Raw genomic sequence first — 19,903 nt, 5'->3', positions numbered from 1 at the left:
ATAAAGTCTCTTATCTCTGACCCAGGAACCTCAGGTTTTCTGCCAGAGTCCATAAAACTGTGGCAGGCAACTTGTTAGCTTGCAAAAAGAGTAAATCTCCGACCCTTATAGTTCTTGACAATTTGGTAGCTGGGCAAAGTGAAGCTTTGATTGCCTGAGCTCAAGGTCACGCAGACAGAAAGCAGCAAAACTGGGCCTGGAACTGGGTCTCTTACTTCACATTCCAAGCTTTTGGCTATGCTTCCCCTGCTAGCCAGCAAGCTGCCCACGGCTAGGCTTCTCAGGGCTGATTGATCTTTGTGTCTCTCCCACACTTCTTCCATGGTTTCACACAGGAATTCAATGGATCCCATTCTTGAGCTGGTGGTTCTCAAACTTGGTGAGCCACGGAATCACGTGGGGAGTTTGTTGACAAGGCAGTCTTATAAAAACATAGGCTCAACCACGGAGATTTGATTCAGTGACCCTGGGATAAAATCCAGGAATCAGCCTTTTAAACAAGCTCCCCAGGTGATGCTGTTCCGGGGGGGGGGGGGGGGCGGTGTCTAAGGACCACACTCTGTGAGTCATCGCTGTGGAGAGCAGGCTACCAGTGAAGGCTTGTGAGCAGAGTGCCTTGGTCAAAGCTGGCAGAGGCCCTGGAGACCAGCTCCGAGGGAGGTGCCACAGTTGTTTGGTCTTAGAGTGATAAGGCTAGGATAATGGGGGTGGCAGAGGGAAGGAATGAAGCGGGTGCTGGGACACCCAGCTGGGACAACAGCCCTGTGTTCCCAGCTTTAGGGCTCCTGGCTTTATGACTCATCTGATACTTTGCATGTGTCACCTCCTGACTCAAAAACCTCATTGGGTTCTGCAGGAAAAAAAAAAAAATTCAGATCCAGTGGCCTGACCTGCAAAAGCCCTTCCTTGCCTGAGTCTAGCCAGCTCTGCAGCCTCTACCATCTGAACCCCCTTTTGGTGCAGGGGTTAGACCATGAGGCACAAAGCAGGACCTCCTGGGTTCAAATCCAGCTCCACCAAACTTGAGGTTTAGGCAAGTTGCCCTCAGTTTCCTAGTTAGTAAAGTGGGGGTATTGGTCTCTGCAACAGTATCTACAGTGGAGGGGCACTTGACGACTTAAATAGGTTAGTGTAGGCTACATACACACTTGAACAGCGTCAGGCACATAGCAAGGGCTCAGTGCCTTTGGACTGTTCTTACAGGATCCTTTGTTACTGGAACTTTACACCCATTCGCCACCTACCTCCTTGTCCTTATTCCCTACTGTGGTTCATCCTGGGCTCTGCCCAAGTTCCTCTTCTTCCAAGACGCCCTCCCTGCTCACTCAGGGCTTGTTCAGGGTGCTCTGCTCTCCTTCCCTGAGCTCCGGCAGCCCTCAGTTCCAGTCCCTCTTCTGACCCTGATCTGCCACCTGCTCTTGACAGGTGCATGGAGTGTTTACCTCTTTCTCTTCCGTGAGCTCAGATCTTCCCTAGGGGCAGACAGCCTGGGTCCATGGCACCTGCCTGCTGGCTGGTCTTGGTACAATGGGAAACCAGCTGTGTCAGCTCAGGCAAGCTGAGTTCCCACTCCTATCTCAGTTTTCTGATCTGCAAACTGACAGAGCTGGGCTTAAGCACCAGTTACTGAGCTTTAAAGATTTTGCTGAGGCAAAATCTTCTAGAAAGCTGGGGATGTAAAAGTAGTAAGAACACAGCTGCTCTGAGTAAAGAAGTGTGTGATACATGTGTGAGCATGTGAGTGTGTGAGTGAGTGTGCGTGAATGTGGGTGGGTGGTCAGCAACTGGTCTGTTCAGCCTGTGCCTCTCTGCTGAGGGCTCTGCAGGCCAGGCTTGAAATTATCTGGGCTAGAAGCTAGAGGAAGGAGTGTAAGAGTTTTGTTTCATTCATCCTTCTAGACTTAGCAGATACTTAATATGTTACTTAGTGGTCCAGATGAGGATAAGGACAGGGAGGGGATGGGAAGTTTTGGGTTCCTGAATCCTCCCCTCCCCCTACCTGAGCTCAAACCCTTCCTTTTGAAACCCCAGATACAGATCTCTCTGTCTGAAAGTGTTTGTTTGGTTTCTGTGTGCGAGGCCCTGGCTGTGTGTTTACTGAGTGAGGACTGCTATCTTTGGTGGATGTTATAATCTCCACAGGCCCCAGCCCTAAACCCAGACAAGTGGTGCAGAGGGAACACCCCTCCCCAACCCCAGCATGTTCTTCTAGAGGGGACTGGGTCTCAGGGAGGGTGGCTGGGAAGCCTCAGGCTGGGGCTCAGGCACCCTGGTAGGGGCAGGGGCTGGCATCTGAGCCATCGGGCACCCTGATGGGGGCTGGTCTTGTCTGGAATGGCAGTGAGGTGAGCGAGGTGCCCAATGAGGTTATGTCCTTCCTTAGTGGCGTGCGTGTGTGTGCGTGTGCGTGTGTGCGTGTGCATGTGTGTGTGCGTGTGCACGTGTGTGCGCGCGTGCGTGTGTGTGTGTATCGGTGGCAGGGTCTGCACTGCCTCCCAATCCACTGTCCATAGATCAAAAGGCCCCTTGCACGGCAGGCCCTAGGCAGAGGAGGCTGGGGCCTCGGGGGCTCTTTTCTCTGGACAAAGGGCATCCCCCCCGCGCCCCCCCCCCCCCCGTCAGACCCCCGACCTGGACATTCCAGGTGTTCCCAGCTTCTGGCAGCCTACGTGGTTATGGGATTCTTTGTGGTTTCTGCTTAATGAATGTTTATCTTGCAGCTGACTGGAGCCAGTAGGAGCCAGGAGGGGCTGGGAGAGGCCAGAGGCAGCCAGGGCTCAGTGTTTTATCACTGCAATGACTCCGAATTCCAGCTGCTCTGAAGAATGTCCCCTCCTCATCCTATCCCACCCCACGCCCCTTTGCCTGCCTTCCTCTCTGGGGAAGAAGCAAGCAGCTTTTCTAGAAACTTGGCTAACCTGACTACTGCTCCCCCAAATTTGCTGAGCCCTACCTGTCAGCTGGAAGCTAGTGGGGCCTGGGGCAACTCAGAATTGGAAATATATGAACACCCTCCACCCCCCACCCCCCAAACATAGAGGTGATGCATATTCATTGCTGCTTAGTTGAAAATTTGGAAAACCCAAGTTCCCCAAAGAAGTTACTTCCCTACTCCTCACGTGGACTGTGGGCTCTGTGAGGGCAGGTCCCAGGGGGACACAGCCTTTCTCCTCCCCCTTCCCTCGGTGGGCATCGGCACTGGCAGACATGGGTACAGTGAGAGCTGGATGAGTAGAACACGATTAGAACTTGGTTCTGCCAGGACTTCTTCCAAAGCAGATCCAGGATGACCCTGGGGGTGACCAGTGTCCTCCTGGAGAGAGAGCAGATAAGCCACAGGCCGGTCCTCTGGCCCAAGGGCAAAGCCTCACTTAGGCCTCAAGCTAAGAGTCATCTTAGCTCCTCCTTTCCCCACTCCACTGACTCTACCAGCTTTTGCCCTGTTGGCTCCACCTTCTGCCTTCAGAATATACCCCACATCAGGCCACTTCATGTCCTCTCACATCTCTCGCTTGAACCTTATATGAGCCTCTTATCAGATTTCCAGCTTCCATCCTTGGCCCTCAGGCTCTTCTCCAGAGGACTCCCATGCTCCTCGCCTCAGGACCCCACACTCTCAGAATAAAGCCTGGCCCCCCAAGGAAAAGTGCAGACCCTCCCGCTGGCCAGGCCCCCCCACCCCACCCCACACACCGAGCTCTTCCTTCCTCGGGGAGTTTGCTTGCCACTGCCATGCTGTCTGCCTGGGTCCCCCGGGATCCGAACGCTCCTTTGCCTCATTCGGGTCTCTGTCCATGCGCCACCTCCCCAGGGCCTTGCCTGGCCCTCCTCCTTCACAGGCCTCTCCCCACTGATCGCCATTCACCCCTTCCTTGCTTAGCTCCTGCCCACGCGCCCCTCGCTTGTAGCATTACATCATGTCTCCCTGACCCAGAATGAAAGCTCAGGAGGGCGGAGAGTTTTTGACCATTTTGTTTTAGAAGCCCAGAGTCTAGAAGTGACTTTGATTACATTTAGCTTTAAATCCCACCTCTGGAAATTCTCCATCTCTCTCTACAGCCCCTCTGAGACCTGGCCTTTCCCCTGATAATCAGCATACCTGAGGCAGCAGAAGATTTTAGCCAGGGCCAGACGAATAATCTTAAGGCCCTGACCTCTGGCAGGCTAAAGATAACAGCTTGACCTAAGTGATGTGTCAGCTCTTGAGACCCAAGGAATGACCCCCTGGCTACTTTCCCATGAAAGCAGACAGAAGAACACTGGAACAGATCTCAGAACTGTCCTCGAGATCTAAAGAAATGATTTATTATTCTTACCTCCTATCAATCAGCTCCCAGCATGACCCTTCACTCCCTCACCCATGGTGTCTCGTATATAATCTGTAACCTACGATGCCATCGGGGAGTTCGGGTTTTGGGGCATTAGCTTCCATTCGTAATAAAATAGCTGACCTTTCTCCACTGTAATTCTTGGTGTTCAGTGTTTGGTGCAGTTCGTAATAAAATAGCTGACCTTTCTCCACTGTAATTCTTGGTGTTCAGTGTTTGGTGCAGCGTGAACCAAGTGGATGAACTCTTCCTGTTTGGTAACAGAAGGCGCCTGGCACATGCAGGGTGATTCATAATTATTGGTTAAATGATAAAAGGGTTTCTCCTTTCTCTTCCTCTTTTCCAGCAAATAATCATTAAGCATTTACTAGCTCTGCATCGACCCTGGGGCTAGATGCAGTGGTGAAGCTCAAAGTCTGGTTGGGGAGAGAGAGCTGTGGGGGTGTGATGGGGTGAATCCAGGGGCCTGTGTGGGGTGGAGGAACAGAGGAACGGACCCAACCTGAGCGGGACAGGGCGGATGTCCCAGAGGCGGTGATGCCCAAACTCAGACTGAAGGAGGAACTGGAGTTACTGGTGTCCTGGTAAAAGGAGGAGGCAGGTGAGGAAGGAGGATGCTCCAGGCCTGAGGAAGGGCCTGGTCCCTCCTGGAGGGCAGGGATGTCACCCTCATGGCTATGTGTCAGCCTCTGGTGCATAACAGGAGTTTGGTGAAACTCTGAGACAGCAGGGGTTCAGGAGCCACACCGGATTTCAAGGAGGACAATTTTGGGTCCCAGACAGGATACTTGCTGAAGTGAGGTCAGTAAGGGCCCTGTGGAGTTTGCTGTGGATTCATGGGATTGGGCGAGTTTTGAAAAGAAAAGAATCCCAAGTCCTAGAGTCTTTGTCCCTAAGAGTTCTCTCGATGACCAATGACCATGGTGAGAGGGAAGTTAGCAGGCTGGAAAGGGTGCAGAGGACCACCCAGGAGACTGCAGTGGGCTTGAGGAAATTAGGGCAGGCACTGGGACATTTCTCCTTTCTCTCTGTCCTATGTCTGGCCTTCCCCATGCCCAGGTGGTATGAGCAGAGACTTGGCGGGGCTGCAAATGAGGCCCAAATAGGCCAGGGCTCGTGCAGAGACAGGGAGGTCCTGCCTGGCTAAGTGGCCAGCTAGGTCCCTCCCGGTGTGGAGAGGAGCCTGAGACTGATCACGGACATGCTCAGCCTCTGGGAAGGTCCGGGGCGGGGGAGGGGCGGTGCGAGGCCATTCCTCCTGGTCTTCCCAGGGTGTGGAGTGAGGCACCTGGGGAGAAGTTGACCCTCTCCCTTTTCATGAGGGCCTAGAAAAGTGGCAGTTCCCCGAGACTCAGCTCTCCTTCCCCTCCCCCCATGATTGGCCCCGGTTCTGGTCAGGCTGGTTTTGCTTCCTGCCGGGACTCAAAGAGGAACGCCAGGGGCCATCCTGACCCAGCCGCCCTGCCCCGCCTTTCCTGGGTTCCCTCTTGCGGGAAGTGACAGAGGTGAGCTGCCACAGAGGGGGACAGAGGGGGATGGACCTAGGCTGCTGTCCTTGTGTCCCCATGATACCACCAACCCAGCCCGAGCAAGGACTTGAGCTGCCCAAAGTGTGGCCTGTATTTCTTGTCTCTGTCCTTTACTCTGCATCCACACTACTAGGAGAAGGTCAGGCCCTCCCTCCGTCTCTAACAGGGACAGCAGACCCTAAACTGGACTCCCTGTCCCTGGACATGCCTATCTCCCTAGTCCCACCAACCCACTTACCACATGGAACCATGTCAATTCCTAAAAATAAATAAATAAATAAATAAATAAATAAATAAATAAATAAATAAATAAAGTGTGTGTGTGTGTGTGTGTGTGTGTGTGTGTGTGTGTGTATAATTCCAGTCTTTCGGACCCCTGTTCTCTTTGTCAAACACCCCCCGCCCCCCCGCCGCCCCGGCCCACACCTCTGCCCTGCCATAAAAACTTTCTGGTCTTTCAGCCTCTTGCTCAAGGGTCATCTCCTCTGTGCAAGTCTCTCAATGCTCCTGGGCAGAAATGAGTGCTCCCTCCCCCACCCCCCATCACGCCTGTGCAGACACAATTTCTAGCAACTACAGTTTTGACTATACTGGCTGATTTGAGGCCGAAATGCCTACTGGCTGAATAGCTCTAGAATAGTGGCCCACAGAACGGCTACTTGCTCCAGCACCCCTTAGTTATTTAAGAAAGTCCTGATGAGATTGCCTCCCATGTGCTGTGCTGTGCTGTGGTGACGAAGTGGCTGCTGGATGCAGGCTCCCGTGGGGTACACGCTGCCCTCCCTCCTGCTCCAGTCCCGCTGGTCCATGTGTATCACCAGGGGTAGCCTGAGAATGCCGTGCCAACCGAGAGAGAGAGAGAGAGAGAGAGAGAGAGAGAGAGAGAGAGAGAGAGAGAGAGAGAGAGAGAGGTTCCTCCCCGCAGGTCCAAGTCACCAGGCTGGAGGAGCCCTCCTGCACCCAGACTCTTTCCAAGTCCCTCTTGAAAAATTCTGCCACCTTCTCTTCCCTCTTCCCTTCTCACCCTCTTGCTTTATAAAGAGGGGAAACCAGTGTGCAGAACCCAAGAGTGGGGCAGGAGCCTAGAAGCCTTTCTTGGCCGTCTTTCTTCTTCCTACATCTGCTGGTCCCTGCTCTAAAATTTCCTCTCTCCTTTCCTAACTCAAGACTAGAGCATCAGCGTGTGTGAGTGGGGACAAAGATGTCGGTGGTGTGTGCAGGGAGGGGAAGAGGTATTTACTATATCGAATGCAGCCAGTTTTAAATGTCCATTGTATAGTGTCTTTGTAAAAAAAAAAAAAAAAGTTCAGTTACAGTTGACATACAATGTTATACTTGTTTCAGGTGCACAACATGCTGGTTAGACATTTATATACCTCATGAAGGAATCACCTCAATGAGTCTAATATCCACCTGATACCGTACAGTTATTACAATATTATTGACTATATTCCCTGTGCTGTACTTTGTATCTCTATGACTATTTTATGTTTCTTAAGAAATTATTTATTTTTAATTAACAAGTAACACATAAATACATTCTCGCTGTAATAATTAGAGTGGCAGAGATGAGCTGGGGGTCCACTTGCCTATTGTTCTTCAATCAGCTTCTCTCCGAGGAAAGGGAACAGAGGTTTTGAGGTTTCCTTCCTTCTTTATGTGCTTACGTGCATATTCATGTGTATTTGTAGAAATAAGTCATCTTTTAAGTGTACGCCAGCATTAATTTATTACTGCTCTCCCCACCGCTTTCATTTGAGCCAAGAACTAGTTCTCTAGGGTTTTCAGGTCATTATATATTGACATTACTCATTCTGTTTAATTTCTTCTTGCATAATGTGGGTATTACATAGTTTACTCAACTATCCCGCTACCAGGGGTTGTTTCTGTCTTTCCACTATTACAAACAATGCTTCAGAGAACTTCTTTTAACATGCCTACCTGAACATATGGGCTAGCGGTTCTTTGGGATAAATATGGGAGTGGAACTTGGGCTTGTAGGGTGTGCGCATTTTTTAATGGAAGACGTTACCAAATTGCTCTTCCAAGAACACTTCCTATGAATGCGTTGGAGGGAGTTCATTTGCCCACAGCTTACCCTACACTTGACTTAATCAGACTTTGTAATTTTGGCAGTCGAATGAGGAGGAATTAATCTCCTGTCTGCTCTGGCCGCCTCGATTGGGTCTGGGGTCTGGGAGGGAGCCTGGTGCTGTTTATAGAGATCTCCAGCTCGCCATGTTCACAGCTCCCGTCTTTCTCTTCTCCTCATAGGGTCCTTGGTGCCCAGTTCCTGAGCTTCTGGGGTTTGTGTTGCAAATCAGCTTCTGGTGGGCTTCCTGCCCTCCCCTTCTCTGCACCTCCCTAGGATCCTGAGCCCTAGGGCTCCACTTCCTCTCTACTGTTAGCTACATTTTCCGAGCTATAAAATTTTTGTGGACATTTCTCATCTTCTTTTGTCTCTTCTTTTACTCTCTTTAAATATACCTTAACTGTCAGCTTAACGGGGTTTTAGGAAGGAGCAAAAATTAATGTGGGTATTCAACCTACCACATTTCATCAAAACTAATCTCTACAATCTCTTGTCAGACTGTTGGCCTCATAGAGGCAGGAAAGGCTAATATTAATTCTGTATCTCAGCTCCTAGCACTATGCCTGGCAAATAGGGGTGTGACTCGGTACCTGTTTCTGGAATGGCGGAGTGGGCAAGAAAGTACCTTGAAGATCTCAGGCTGAAGGGAATTGTGTCTAGGTAAGGGTTCCTAATAAACATGGCAGGGAAATTCAAGAAGTCTTGCACACTTTACACATTTCCTCTCTTCCAGCTTACAGAATCAACTCTGTTCACTTGCTTGAGTCTGTCTCCTCTTCTAGGCTAAACTTGAGTCTTGCTTAAATGACCTACTGACTTACCAAATAAACAATCCTGTATCCATCTAAGCAGAGAAGACAAGTTAGGACCTTGGCAGGGGACATTATGCCTTTCCCAACTTGATGACTTTCTCCAGGTCAGTAGAGGAAGGCACCTTGACCCCTCTCCTGTGAGAGGAGGGATAGAGTTAGTGGTTGGGACTGTGGTTTTTGGGAGTTAAATATCTGGGCTCGAATCCCAGGTCCCCACTTATTTATGAGAACTTGGTCAAGTTATTAACCTTTTTGAGCCTCGGTTTTCTTGTCTGTAAAATGGGAATGATAAAACTTAGATCGCAGGATTAGTTGAGCTGTTTGTGAAGTGTTTAATGTAGTGGCTAGCACAGTAGATGTTGGCTCTCATCACCTTTGTCACTATTGTCACCAGAATCATCACACCATTTCATTCTACCCGGTGACTAGGACTTTTACTCCCAGCTACTTAATAGTGGTTAAAACTCCGCTCCCTTTAACCTCTCCCCTCTGGGAACTGCAATCTGCCTTTGTTAAATGTAAGAATCTTCTAGTGTGGGTCCTGGGGGAGATGCAGATATAGCCCTTGGCCTCAGAATTTGGAAAGTAATCCCAGCTCAGACTCAGCCTTGTGGCCTCAGGCAAGTCACTTTACCTCTCTGAGCTTCCTTGAACTGGATCAGCTTTTCCTGTAGTATGTAGATTATTTTTTTTCCCCCAGTAATTCCATATCTATATATCAACATTTTTTAAAGATTTATTTTTTATGAAAACAAATATTAAAATGTGAAGAAAATCAAGCTATAAAGATAGTCATCATAGAACAACATATAATAGCAAAACTGGTTAACGATCTATACATCCAACAAAATGGACTGGTTGATTTAGGGTATGGATTATCAATAGGCATTTCCTGACAAAAGAATCCATAGTTCAGTGTATTTGGGAAATGTTACTTAAACAGTTAAGTAATAATTATCAGCGATAATTATCATAATAACATGCAATATAACAATGACATTATATACCAAAATAATAACATTGTTTGAACACTTATTATTTGCCAGGCACCATAATAAACCCTCTACAAGCACCACCTCATTTAACCCTCGAAAAAACTCCACAAAATAGGTTGTTGTTATTTTATTATTACCTCTGTTTCACAAATGAAGGACCGAGGTTTTCAGAGCCTTTGGTACTGTGCACTGTGAATCTCCAAAAGGGAGTCGGAACAAGAGTGTTTCTGATCTTGTCTGAACATGGACCCCTGTTCCCACACGGATCTCATGGTGCAGGATCTCTGCAGAAGTGAGCTGGGAGAAGCCTGGGCAGGATCCTCTCTGTATCCCTTTGAACTCTAACATTCTCTTCTTGTCATTCTTGACCCCATGTGCCCCTCCTTTGCAGACTGAGGACCCCCAGGCCTGGAGACCAAGGCTTGAGAAGGGAGCCCCACGGACCAAAAGCCACACTGCTCCTGGTGGAAGGTGCTAGGCACTGTTCTGGCCAGAGAGGGAGCAGGGGCTTTTCTTGACCCTGGCCTGCAGTTCAGCCTGGGGGTGCCTGCCCTTGAGTTGGCATAAGATTTTGGGAGAAGGGACCCAAAAGACTTGTTTTGAGCTAGGCTTTCCCTGGAAGGAAAAGCAGCACCTCTGTTACGCTCAGGAACCCAGACCACAGGGCTGAGGGTCAAGAAGATGGAAGCCTGTGGACCTGCTGCATGTCACTGCCCCCTCAGAGCTTCTGTTTCCTCATCTGTAAAATGGGGATAAGAATACCCTTTGGGCTGCTGTGAGGATCCAATGAGATCTGAAAAGCCTTTGTTAAAAAGATACCACACTACAGTCAATTATTCTTATAAAAGCCTTGTGGTAGGGGGCTGGGACTCCAAGCTCCTCTGAAGTTTAGGGAGCTCACAATCCCTTAATCTTTGGGAGAGAACTGTTGGTCCTCTTCTTTGTTTCCTAATACAAAGTCCCTTTCCAGAACTTCCTATCAGGCCAGAAAAACAGATTCTGGCTGAGGGTAAGTGTACATAGCAACTATCTCCCTTTCGCCAGGAAGGAACCAACCTCCTCGTTAGGGCCAAATAAAGAGAGTGACTCATGTCAGAATAGCCCTGGTGGCTACAGGCTACAACCTTTATGAAGGACTAGCCACACCTGCTTTCATGGCCACCTTACTCACTCCTTTCTCTTTGGGGCCCAACCCACTTGCAGGCCTGGTTCACCAGTTTAAACAGCCTTGGGCTGGCCTTCCTGGTGGCTCAGGGCAGCACCTACTGGGTTAGGGGTGTGCGTGGGGTTTCCTGTCCCTGTTCTGGAATAAGTTGGTGAATAGGGACTGATTTCAGAGGCTCGACGAGACTTCATTTAGCCACAGGTGATAGATAATATGCAGAGAGGAGGGCTGAGATTTCATGGGGGAAGCTGAGGCCCAGAGATGGGGAGTGACTGGACCATTTCCCTAACACCCTGTCAAAGCTCATAGGGCCTCTGATCCGAGGCTGGATGAGTGCTCTGACTTAAGGATGGAAGAAACCATGGGGATAATTCCAAGGAGGGACGAAGTCACTGGGGACAGTAACTAGGCTGAGGTGTCGGCAATGTCCTGCAGTGTCTGGCAAGGGGCTTGGCCCTCCAAAATGATAGAAAAGGTGGGTGGAATTATTAAGTTGGATGAAGCGCAAGGCTCTGGCTGTGTGTGGAGAGGAGAGGCTCCTTCCTCTATTATCGAAACTCACTTCGTTTGTGGCACCTTAGCAGATCCCGCCCAGGCATTTATTCACTAGGACTAGGACGGGACTGCCACACACAAGGATTCAGCCTCTGACACCCTCATTCAGAAGTTCACACGGAGGGATTCTATCCCATTTTTGTCTCTCAGTGGCAGGTGCTAAATGCTCCTGGGCAAGTTACCTGCCTCCCTCAGGCTCAGATTTCTCATCAGGGAACCACTGAATGAATGCATGCTTCTGGGGCTGGAGGGTAGGGGCCTGTCTGGTGGGAGGATGGCAGTGAGAGTCCCCGAGTGTGTGGTGGGGGTCAGGACTCAACTTGTGAAGGTGCCCTGGACAGTCCAGCTGCAGAATTGCTCTCAACAGCTGTTCCTAGGAGCCTATTGTCACCTTGCGGCTTTTATGGACACAGCAGGGTGGGGCAACTTTGTCTCAGGAGGCCAAGACAGTGCAGCTCAGAGCACCCTTATCTGGGGGAACTGAGGGGCAGTCAGGATGTGGGTGATCCCCAAGGGTTGGGCCCTTAGAGGCTGTAATTCTGAATGGGGTGTAGGAATCTGATGGACGGTACTTTGAGGGGCTAATTATGACCACAAAATGATCCCAAGAAAGGGACTCGGAGCATGATTCCTAGAGGGGGCCTCTGCGTGAGTGACCAGTGGGGAAGCAGGGAGTGAAGTATACTCCTAGAGGGACCCTAATTGCAAGCGGGGGGCGGGGGGTAGAACTCGGGGTTCTCTTCTTAATGAGGGAAGTCCAGGACGTGAACTGGGCGTCTAAGTATGTGTGTGATGGGGCGACGATGGGAGCGAGTGTGAGGTCGGGGCTCGGGAGTGGGCTGGGTGGGGCAGCTTTCCGCAGGGCAGGAGCCTCTGGCCTCTGGGAGGAGAGAGCTGGAGGCAGAGCCGCCAGGAACTGACCAATGAGGAGAGTCCCGTGTTTGGATTCTGGAGACTGCGAATTCCTCGGGGCTCAGATATCCGCCCTCACGCCATTCCCCTCCCCCCTCCCTCCCCCCGCCCCGGGCATAAAAGGCTCCAGGTGAGATCTTCCGCACTCCCGTCGACTGCAGCTCTTCCGACTAGTAATCGCGGTGTCCTCCCTCGCCATGACTTCCTACAGCTATCGCCAGTCGTCGGCCTCCTCGTCCTTCGGGGGCCTGGGCGGTGGCGCCATGCGCTTCGGGTCGGGAGGCGCCTTCCGTGCGCCGAGCATCCACGGGGGATCGGGCGGGCGCGGCGTGTCGGTATCCTCCGCTCGTTTCGTGTCCTCGTCCTCCTCTGGGGGCTACGGCGGCGGCTATGCGGGCGCCCTGGTCGGGTCCGACGGGCTGCTGGCGGGCAACGAGAAGGTGACCATGCAGAACCTCAACGACCGCCTGGCCTCCTATCTGGACAAGGTGCGCGCCCTGGAGGCGGCCAACGGTGACCTGGAAGTGAAGATCCGCGACTGGTACCAGAAGCAGGGGCCCGGGCCCGCCCGCGACTACAGCCACTACTACAAGACCATCGAGGAACTGCGGGACAAGGTGGGCGGCGGGCGGGAGCGGGAACTGCACCTGCCACGCAAACCCAGCCCCGCGGGCCGGGCGAGGCCCCAAGCGGGCGGCGCAGGTGCGGCGGCCCGCTTTCGGCGGGGCGGGAGCGAGCCCGTTAGGACGTGGGAGGGCCACAGGGTGGGCCAGAGAAGGGGACAGGTGAGGATGGGTAGGACAATGGGGCAGTGAGCGGAGACCCGGGTGGCGGGATGGGGGCGGGGAACCGGAGCGGGGAAGTGGGTGGGGCATGTGGCGGGGGCGGGGGCGGGGTTGGAGGCCGAGGTGGCCAGAGAAAAGGGAATCGGAGGAGCGGGAGGAGATGGCCCACGGCTGTGGGCGGCCTCGAGGTCTAGGCTAGGGACTGCAGTCACGTCGCATCAGGGAAATGGAGAGTTTGGCTTGGAAGGAACCTGGTACACCCCGGACGAGCCCTGCCCCCTGGTGCTTCTGGTTTGGGGCCCTCTGCATTCCTCATCTCCTGCGGGGCAGGTCTGGTTTCCGTCAAGCTCAGCCTTAAGCCCCTCCTTCCCGGCCCGGGGGGCCACCTGGGGCTCGAGAGAAGCTCTAGGAAGAATGCGAGAAGAGGCCCGCTGTGGCCTGGCGGGATAAAGAGAGACATACACCGAGGTCCCTGGACAGAGCAAGGAGGGGAGAATGCAGCGGCCCCGGGGGTCCTTTGCTCGTGGAGACCTTTGTCGGAGGACCGGGTTTAGCAGCACTTCTCTGTCCTGGGCTGGAGACCGGGGTCTGAGCCACAGGCTCCTACCCGTGCCCTGCGGAGCCTGCGGGGTGGGGCTTGGTCTCCACCCACAGGGTGCTGATGATGGGTCTGGGAAACCGGTGGGACATTTTAAGGGCCTCCACAACACTGCCCAATGTCCATCACGTGCCTGGCATGGTTCTGGGTGCTGGGCACTGGATCATAATGTAGACAAAGGGGGCTAGAGATATACAGTGCTTTCACACTTTTAAAATTGTGACCTAGGATAGGAAGGAACATTTTATGATGTGTCCTCACATCCTCTTTCTCATGCACACGCGACGAAGGCAAAAGTTTCTTAAGTCGTTCTTACCCTATTGTGAGGGATCCCTCCGTTCTGTTTCACTTGGTCACCCCGTGTGACGACTAAGGCGGCATGACCCGCTCTTTGAAAAATGCTGAATCCAAGTCGCTTAATCGATGGGGTGAACAGGCCCTTCAGGTCAGAGGGACTTCCGATTGGGGGTGAACTTGAATGAGGAATCCTGAACTTCAGTTCCCACCTCTGTGCAATAATAGATGCATCCACTGACCTGGCAATGAAAGGTGAGGGGCAAGGTGCCTGGCGCGTAATAGATGCCCACCAAACAACTTCCCTTCCCTGAGGCTGAATGTTTTGAGTGGGGGGTACAGACAAGGGGTAACCCCTGCGCTTCCCTGCACCTGATTTGCAAATCCCTTCAGACCATTTCCCTGGGCACAGGTCTCAGAGACTCTCTCCCCAGGCTTACCTGCCTGCCCTCCCCTGCTCACTCCCCACCCCCTATCTTGGCCTCCTGGGCAATGGTGAGAAACCACTACTTCAGCTCCTGGGCAGGGACTGATTCCAAGGCCTCCCAGGGAGCAAGCCTGCGGGCAGCTGAGGGGTGGCTGGAGCTTGTCTCTAGGGAGCGGGGGCATACTCCCTTGTTCCTCTCTCTCTGGAAATAAAGTGGGTGGGCAGTGCCAGTGTGCTGAATTGGTGCTGACCAGATTCTGTCTTCCAGATACTTGGTGCCACCATCGAGAACTCCAAAATTGTCCTGCAGATTGACAATGCCCGTCTGGCTGCGGATGACTTCCGAACCAAGTGAGCGTCTCTGCCTGGGTGGGCTGCAGAAGCCAGGGTGGGGGCAGGGGAGGCAATCCCAGGCCCTTTTGGGGCTCAGTGCAGTGAGGGGACTGAGCTCTGCTCTCCCTTATCCCAGCCGGTCTCATCCCCAGCCCCGGTGGTCTCTGGAACCCTGGGGAGGTGGGGAAGTCTTCAGAGGCACAGAGGAAGTGCTGGCTTGACTGCAACTGTTTCCTCTGAAAGGTTCGAGACGGAGCAGGCCCTGCGCATGAGTGTGGAGGCTGATATCAATGGCCTGCGCAAGGTGCTGGACGAGCTGACCCTGGCCAGAGCCGACCTAGAGATGCAGATTGAAGGCCTGAAGGAAGAGCTGGCGTACTTGAAGAAGAACCACGAGGAGGTGGGGCTTCGGCTGGGCCACCCCAGGTTCCCAGGGCAGAGGACGCTTTTATATCTTGTAGCCTCTGACCGTGGCCATGTTTGCTGTACCCTTGGCATGGCCCTGGGTGTGGTGCATCGCTCCCAGGGTTCTAGCAGGGGATGGTGGTGACCCAGTCTGTTCCCCCTAGGTCTGCCCCCCGAAAACCAGCCTCTTTTGGCCTGAGGGACAAGGGAATGACCAGGCTTAGGCCCGAAGTGTCTGGGTGCTGATGTGCCCATTTCTGCTATGCCTTTCCAGGAAATCAGTGTTCTGAAGGGCCAGGTGGGTGGCCAGGTCAGTGTGGAGGTGGATTCTGCTCCAGGCATCGACCTAGCCAAGATCCTGAGTGACATGAGAAGCCAATATGAGGTCATGGCTGAGAAGAACCGGAAGGATGCTGAAGCCTGGTTCACCAGCCAGGTATGAAGGGAGAAGCAGGTGCCCTTTGGGGAGGTGGCAAGGAGAGAGGGCTTGATGCTCCCAGGAGAAGATCCTCCTCAGTACCTGTTCACTCCACCTTCTCTCTTATTGCAGACTGAGGAGCTGAACCGGGAGGTTGCTGGCCACACCCAGCAGCTGCAAATTAGCAAGACAGAAGTCACCGACCTGAGGCGTACTCTTCAGGGTCTGGAGATCGAGCTGCAGTCTCAGCTCAGCATGGTATGTGCCCTCCGCCCTGTCCTTGCAGCCTTGGGCAGCCTGGGCAGTGGCTGTGCCCATGTCTTCCCTGGGAACCAGGTTCCACTGAATCGCCTTCCTTCTCCCCGCCCTCAGAAAGCTGCCCTGGAAGGCACGCTGGCAGAAACAGAGGCTCGCTTTGGAGCCCAGCTGGCACAGATCCAGGCATTGATCAGCAGTATCGAAGCCCAGCTGAGTGACGTGCGGGCCGACACTGAGCGGCAGAACTTGGAGTACCAGCAGCTCATGGACATCAAGTCGCGGCTGGAGCAGGAGATCGCCACCTACCGCAGCCTGCTTGAGAGCCAGGACGCCTATTACAACAACCTGCTCACCACTAAGACCGCCTGAGTCTAGCATCTTCTGGGCTTCTTGCCCTCCAGCAGAGGGATGCCCCTGGGTAGGAGCATGGGAAGGGAGGGACTCTTACCTCTGGCTCTCTCCCTGACTTGCCAATAAAACTTTATGGCCCAAAGGAGGAAGGACTTTGGGTTTGTTATTTCAGCTCATAGAAATGGGCCAGGCCTTGGCCCTGCTTATATTTTATTTGGACCAGAGTCCACCCTGTCCCAGGAAAGGGAAGGGAGGGTGCCCACAAACTCTGATTGTCAGGGTAAATCTTGTTTGCAGAAGTCTTCATTTATCTAACCTGTTCCTAACACAAGCTCATGAAATAAAGCATTGCTTCCATTCTACAGAGGGGTAAACTAAGGTTTGGAGAGGTAAGATGGTTTATTGTATATGTAACTGTTCTAACATGTGGCAGAGGTAGGATTTTAAATTGGTTTTTGCATCGAGAATAGTTCTCTTTCCACTATACTTCTCCAAGGGTTGGCATTTGTATGTGTGAAATTAATGTTTACTGAGCACCTTGCTGTGTGCCATTTAATTAAAACAACCCTAAAAGGGGGTAAGTATGAGTTGCATCTCAGAGAATAGGAAACGAGGCCACGTAGCAACTACATGGCAGAGTCAGGACCAGAATCCAGGTTTCCCACTTTGTCACCCACAGTGCTAATTCCGCACCCCCCTAGGATTGACACCGCTCGTGCCAGGTCCTCGGTGCATTTCATTCTTGCTCCCGGTAAAGGCCTAGGACTGGGATTCCCTGGGGCAGTTCTTCCTGACATTTCTTCGCTTGACAGATAGAAAAACTGGGGCTTTGGCGTCAGAGTCTCCATAATGGGGACAGGCATCCTGCTCGGTGCCAGCCGAGCGAGTGTGCCTGGTGTGCGTGTCCGTGTGCGGGCACTAACACATTCATCCATTCCCAGGCAGTCTCACAGATGTCCCCTACACCCACCAGCCCATACTTGGGCCCAGAGCCTGGAATGGGACCCAGGCATTACCCAGACCTCACACACACCCCCAACCGGGCTTGCCTAGGGCTGGTCTCAGGCCAGCCTCGGGCCAGCCAGCGAGGGAAGCAAGTCCCAGCTTCCTAGTACAACTCTGAACTTGGGTGGGGATGGTCCTGCCCCTGCGGTTTACAGCTCAGCTGCCAAGAACTGAGGCCAATTAAAGGTAAATAATTCCACTTCCCCTGGCTGAGAGGTTCAGGCTGAGTAGATTTGTTCAGACCCTATGGATCTGTGACAGAAAGTCCCTGTGAGGGAGAGGGACAAGCCAGGAACACTACCTCCACCCCAGAAGGTCGGTAGGAGAATGGAATGTCTATTGCCTGGAGCCCAGCCTCATGCTAAGGAGGCCTGTGACTGTCATTCCCTTAACTAATCTTGAAGGAGGTGCTCTTTCTGCCATTTTTCCTGGGGCCCTGGAGAATTTCGTTAGTTTGCTCCAAATCATACAACTGGTGACCCCAGCGTCCAGCTCTTTCCCTCTCATCTGCTGCAGCCTTGGGCCAGGAGCCCCTTCTGCCACCTCCCCGAGCTGTTCTGTTCTGGCCTCTAGCATCCACAGCCCCCTCGCTCACTTCTCAAGAGGCCTTGGAACTACAGGCCAGAGACCTGGCTGCACCCCAGGTTGGGACTTCCCTGAGATGTTTGCACCCTGTTCATGAAAGCTTCTGTTGTCACAGCTGAAATCTCTCCCATGCCCCAGAGGCCCCTGGAATGTGGCTGAGGGGCGGGGTCTGGACCCATACAGGTGGAGCAGGTGACTGGGTCACAGGTCTGAGTGTCAAGAATGAAGCTGTTCTTTGTGTGTGTGGGTGAGTGGGGGAGGGCAAGGGCGGGGACACTTTCCTCTCTCAGTCTGGGAGCTGAAACTAGGGGTACCCTGTTGACAGAAGCGGCTGGAATAGCTAAGAGGGAGAAAGAGAAAGGGGGAGGAGAGCTGGGGGCAGCGAGGTCTTGCCGTCCCTGCTAGCCATGTGACTACTGCTGTTTGCAAAAGGCACACTCCATCGCTGAGTCAGACGGCAGGAATTATTTCCATTTTCTGGATAGGTAGACTGAGGATCAGAGAGAGCCATTACCTAAAACCACATGTAATAAATGAGAAAGGAGGAATGCAAAGGTAGGTGTCTAGGCCCCAGGTCATGCGCTCTGTCCCTAGCCTCCTCCGTGGGGGTCTTGGTGGTGGTGAGGGTAGAATCTATAATTTATGGAGACTTCTCTCTCCACGTGGCTTCAAATGCTCATGGCCCTGGAGCTAGCTAGGGTCCGTGTTAAGGCCCAACTTTTAAAAAAATTTTATTGTGGGAAAACATACCCTTTACCATTTCTAAGTGTACAGCTCGGTGGTACGACATATTCACACTGTTGTGCAGCCATCACACCGTCCATCCTCATAGCCTTTTCTTTGTTAAGTCCTGTAAGACTGAAACTCTAAACCTACTAAATAATAACTCCGCATTCCCGCCGCCCGCCCGGGCCCGGGCAACCACCATTACGCTTTCTGTCTTCATGATTTTAACTACGCTAAGTACCTCATATAAATGGAAAAATGGCCCAATTTCAAGTCAGGAACCTGGCTCAGAGAGGGCGAGTCACACCCACAAGTAAGAGTCCAGTCCTGGCTTTTTCCACTGGGCTGCATCGCCTGATCCCAAGTTAAAAAGACCATGTCTAGGGATGACCTGTCTGTCTGTAGTGGACAAATTTCTGAAATTGACACAGCATCCTGCTTGAGGCGGGGACCGGGCCTTCAGCCTCGGCCAGGCCAGACGGAGCCTTTCTCTGCCCTGGCCAGCCACCCTCACCTGGCACTAATGCACAGGCCCCACGGCCCTACCTGGACCTTGAGCTCACAGGAGCAGTTGGGATTGAATTAACAGGGATTTGTAACTGGGGCCGCTGCCGCCCACTTGGGCCTGGGAGTGGAGGGAAAGCTACCCTGAGGGATGGCTGGAGGGGAATCAGCTTGCAGAAGAGGGGCTGGCTAGGGTCCAGCCCTCCCTCGCCCCAGGGCGATGATGTGTAATTGTTCCTCTGTTAATTGCTGGGGCCGTAATGTCTGCAGAGGCTTTAATGAGCTATGGCTGATCTGACTTTGATTATTTTTCTTTTGGAGGAAGACAATATCCTCCCACCCATGAGACAATACCACACTGTCTAGGACCAGCGCTTAGAGGCTGGGCTCACTGTGATGCTGGGTGAGGAGGAGCCCATGCTCACTTACCCAGGCCAGTAGTCCCCCTTCCACCGCCACATTCAGGTGCAGGAATCTGGGGTCTGTGGGAGCGACCCTCTTCTCCTGTCCCCCTCTGTGTGGGGTCAGAAGACCCATTTGAGTCCTGGCATTGCCCCTTACCTTGCACAAATCACTTCTCCTCTCTGAGCCCCAATTTCATTCCTTCTGAAACAGGGCTAGGGATCATCTTCTGTGAATTGGGGATTAGAGGAGGTGCTGGATGCAAAAGCATGTCGTAAACTGATGTGCGCAATGGAAGTAAGGGTTACTGTTATTATAGTAATAATAACAACGACCTGCATTGCTTAATAGGCACCGGCTGTGGAAGAATATGGAAGAGCAATGCTGCTCACAGGACATGCATAATGTGACACCCAAGGACAAA

General features: G+C 52.6%; 1 protein-coding gene across 1 annotated transcript; it reads left to right on the top strand.

The window, feature by feature from the left end:
- The first annotated feature begins 12,518 nt into the window (after window positions 1–12,518).
- Window positions 12,519–16,402, top strand: KRT19 (keratin 19). The gene is made up of 6 exons (XM_016150822.2): window positions 12,519–13,005; window positions 14,761–14,843; window positions 15,069–15,225; window positions 15,505–15,666; window positions 15,781–15,906; window positions 16,021–16,402. The coding sequence occupies exons 1-6, from the start codon at window positions 12,586–12,588 to the stop codon at window positions 16,273–16,275; spliced, it is 1,203 nt and encodes a 400-aa protein (XP_016006308.2). The 5' UTR covers window positions 12,519–12,585; the 3' UTR covers window positions 16,276–16,402.
- Window positions 16,403–19,903: the final 3,501 nt, after the last annotated feature.

This window comes from Rousettus aegyptiacus, unplaced genomic scaffold (assembly GCF_014176215.1).
Source record: "Rousettus aegyptiacus isolate mRouAeg1 unplaced genomic scaffold, mRouAeg1.p scaffold_m13_p_6, whole genome shotgun sequence".
NCBI lineage: Eukaryota > Metazoa > Chordata > Mammalia > Chiroptera > Pteropodidae > Rousettus > Rousettus aegyptiacus.
Note: the sequence above shows the minus strand (reverse complement) of the source record. Positions and strands in the feature narration are given on the sequence as shown.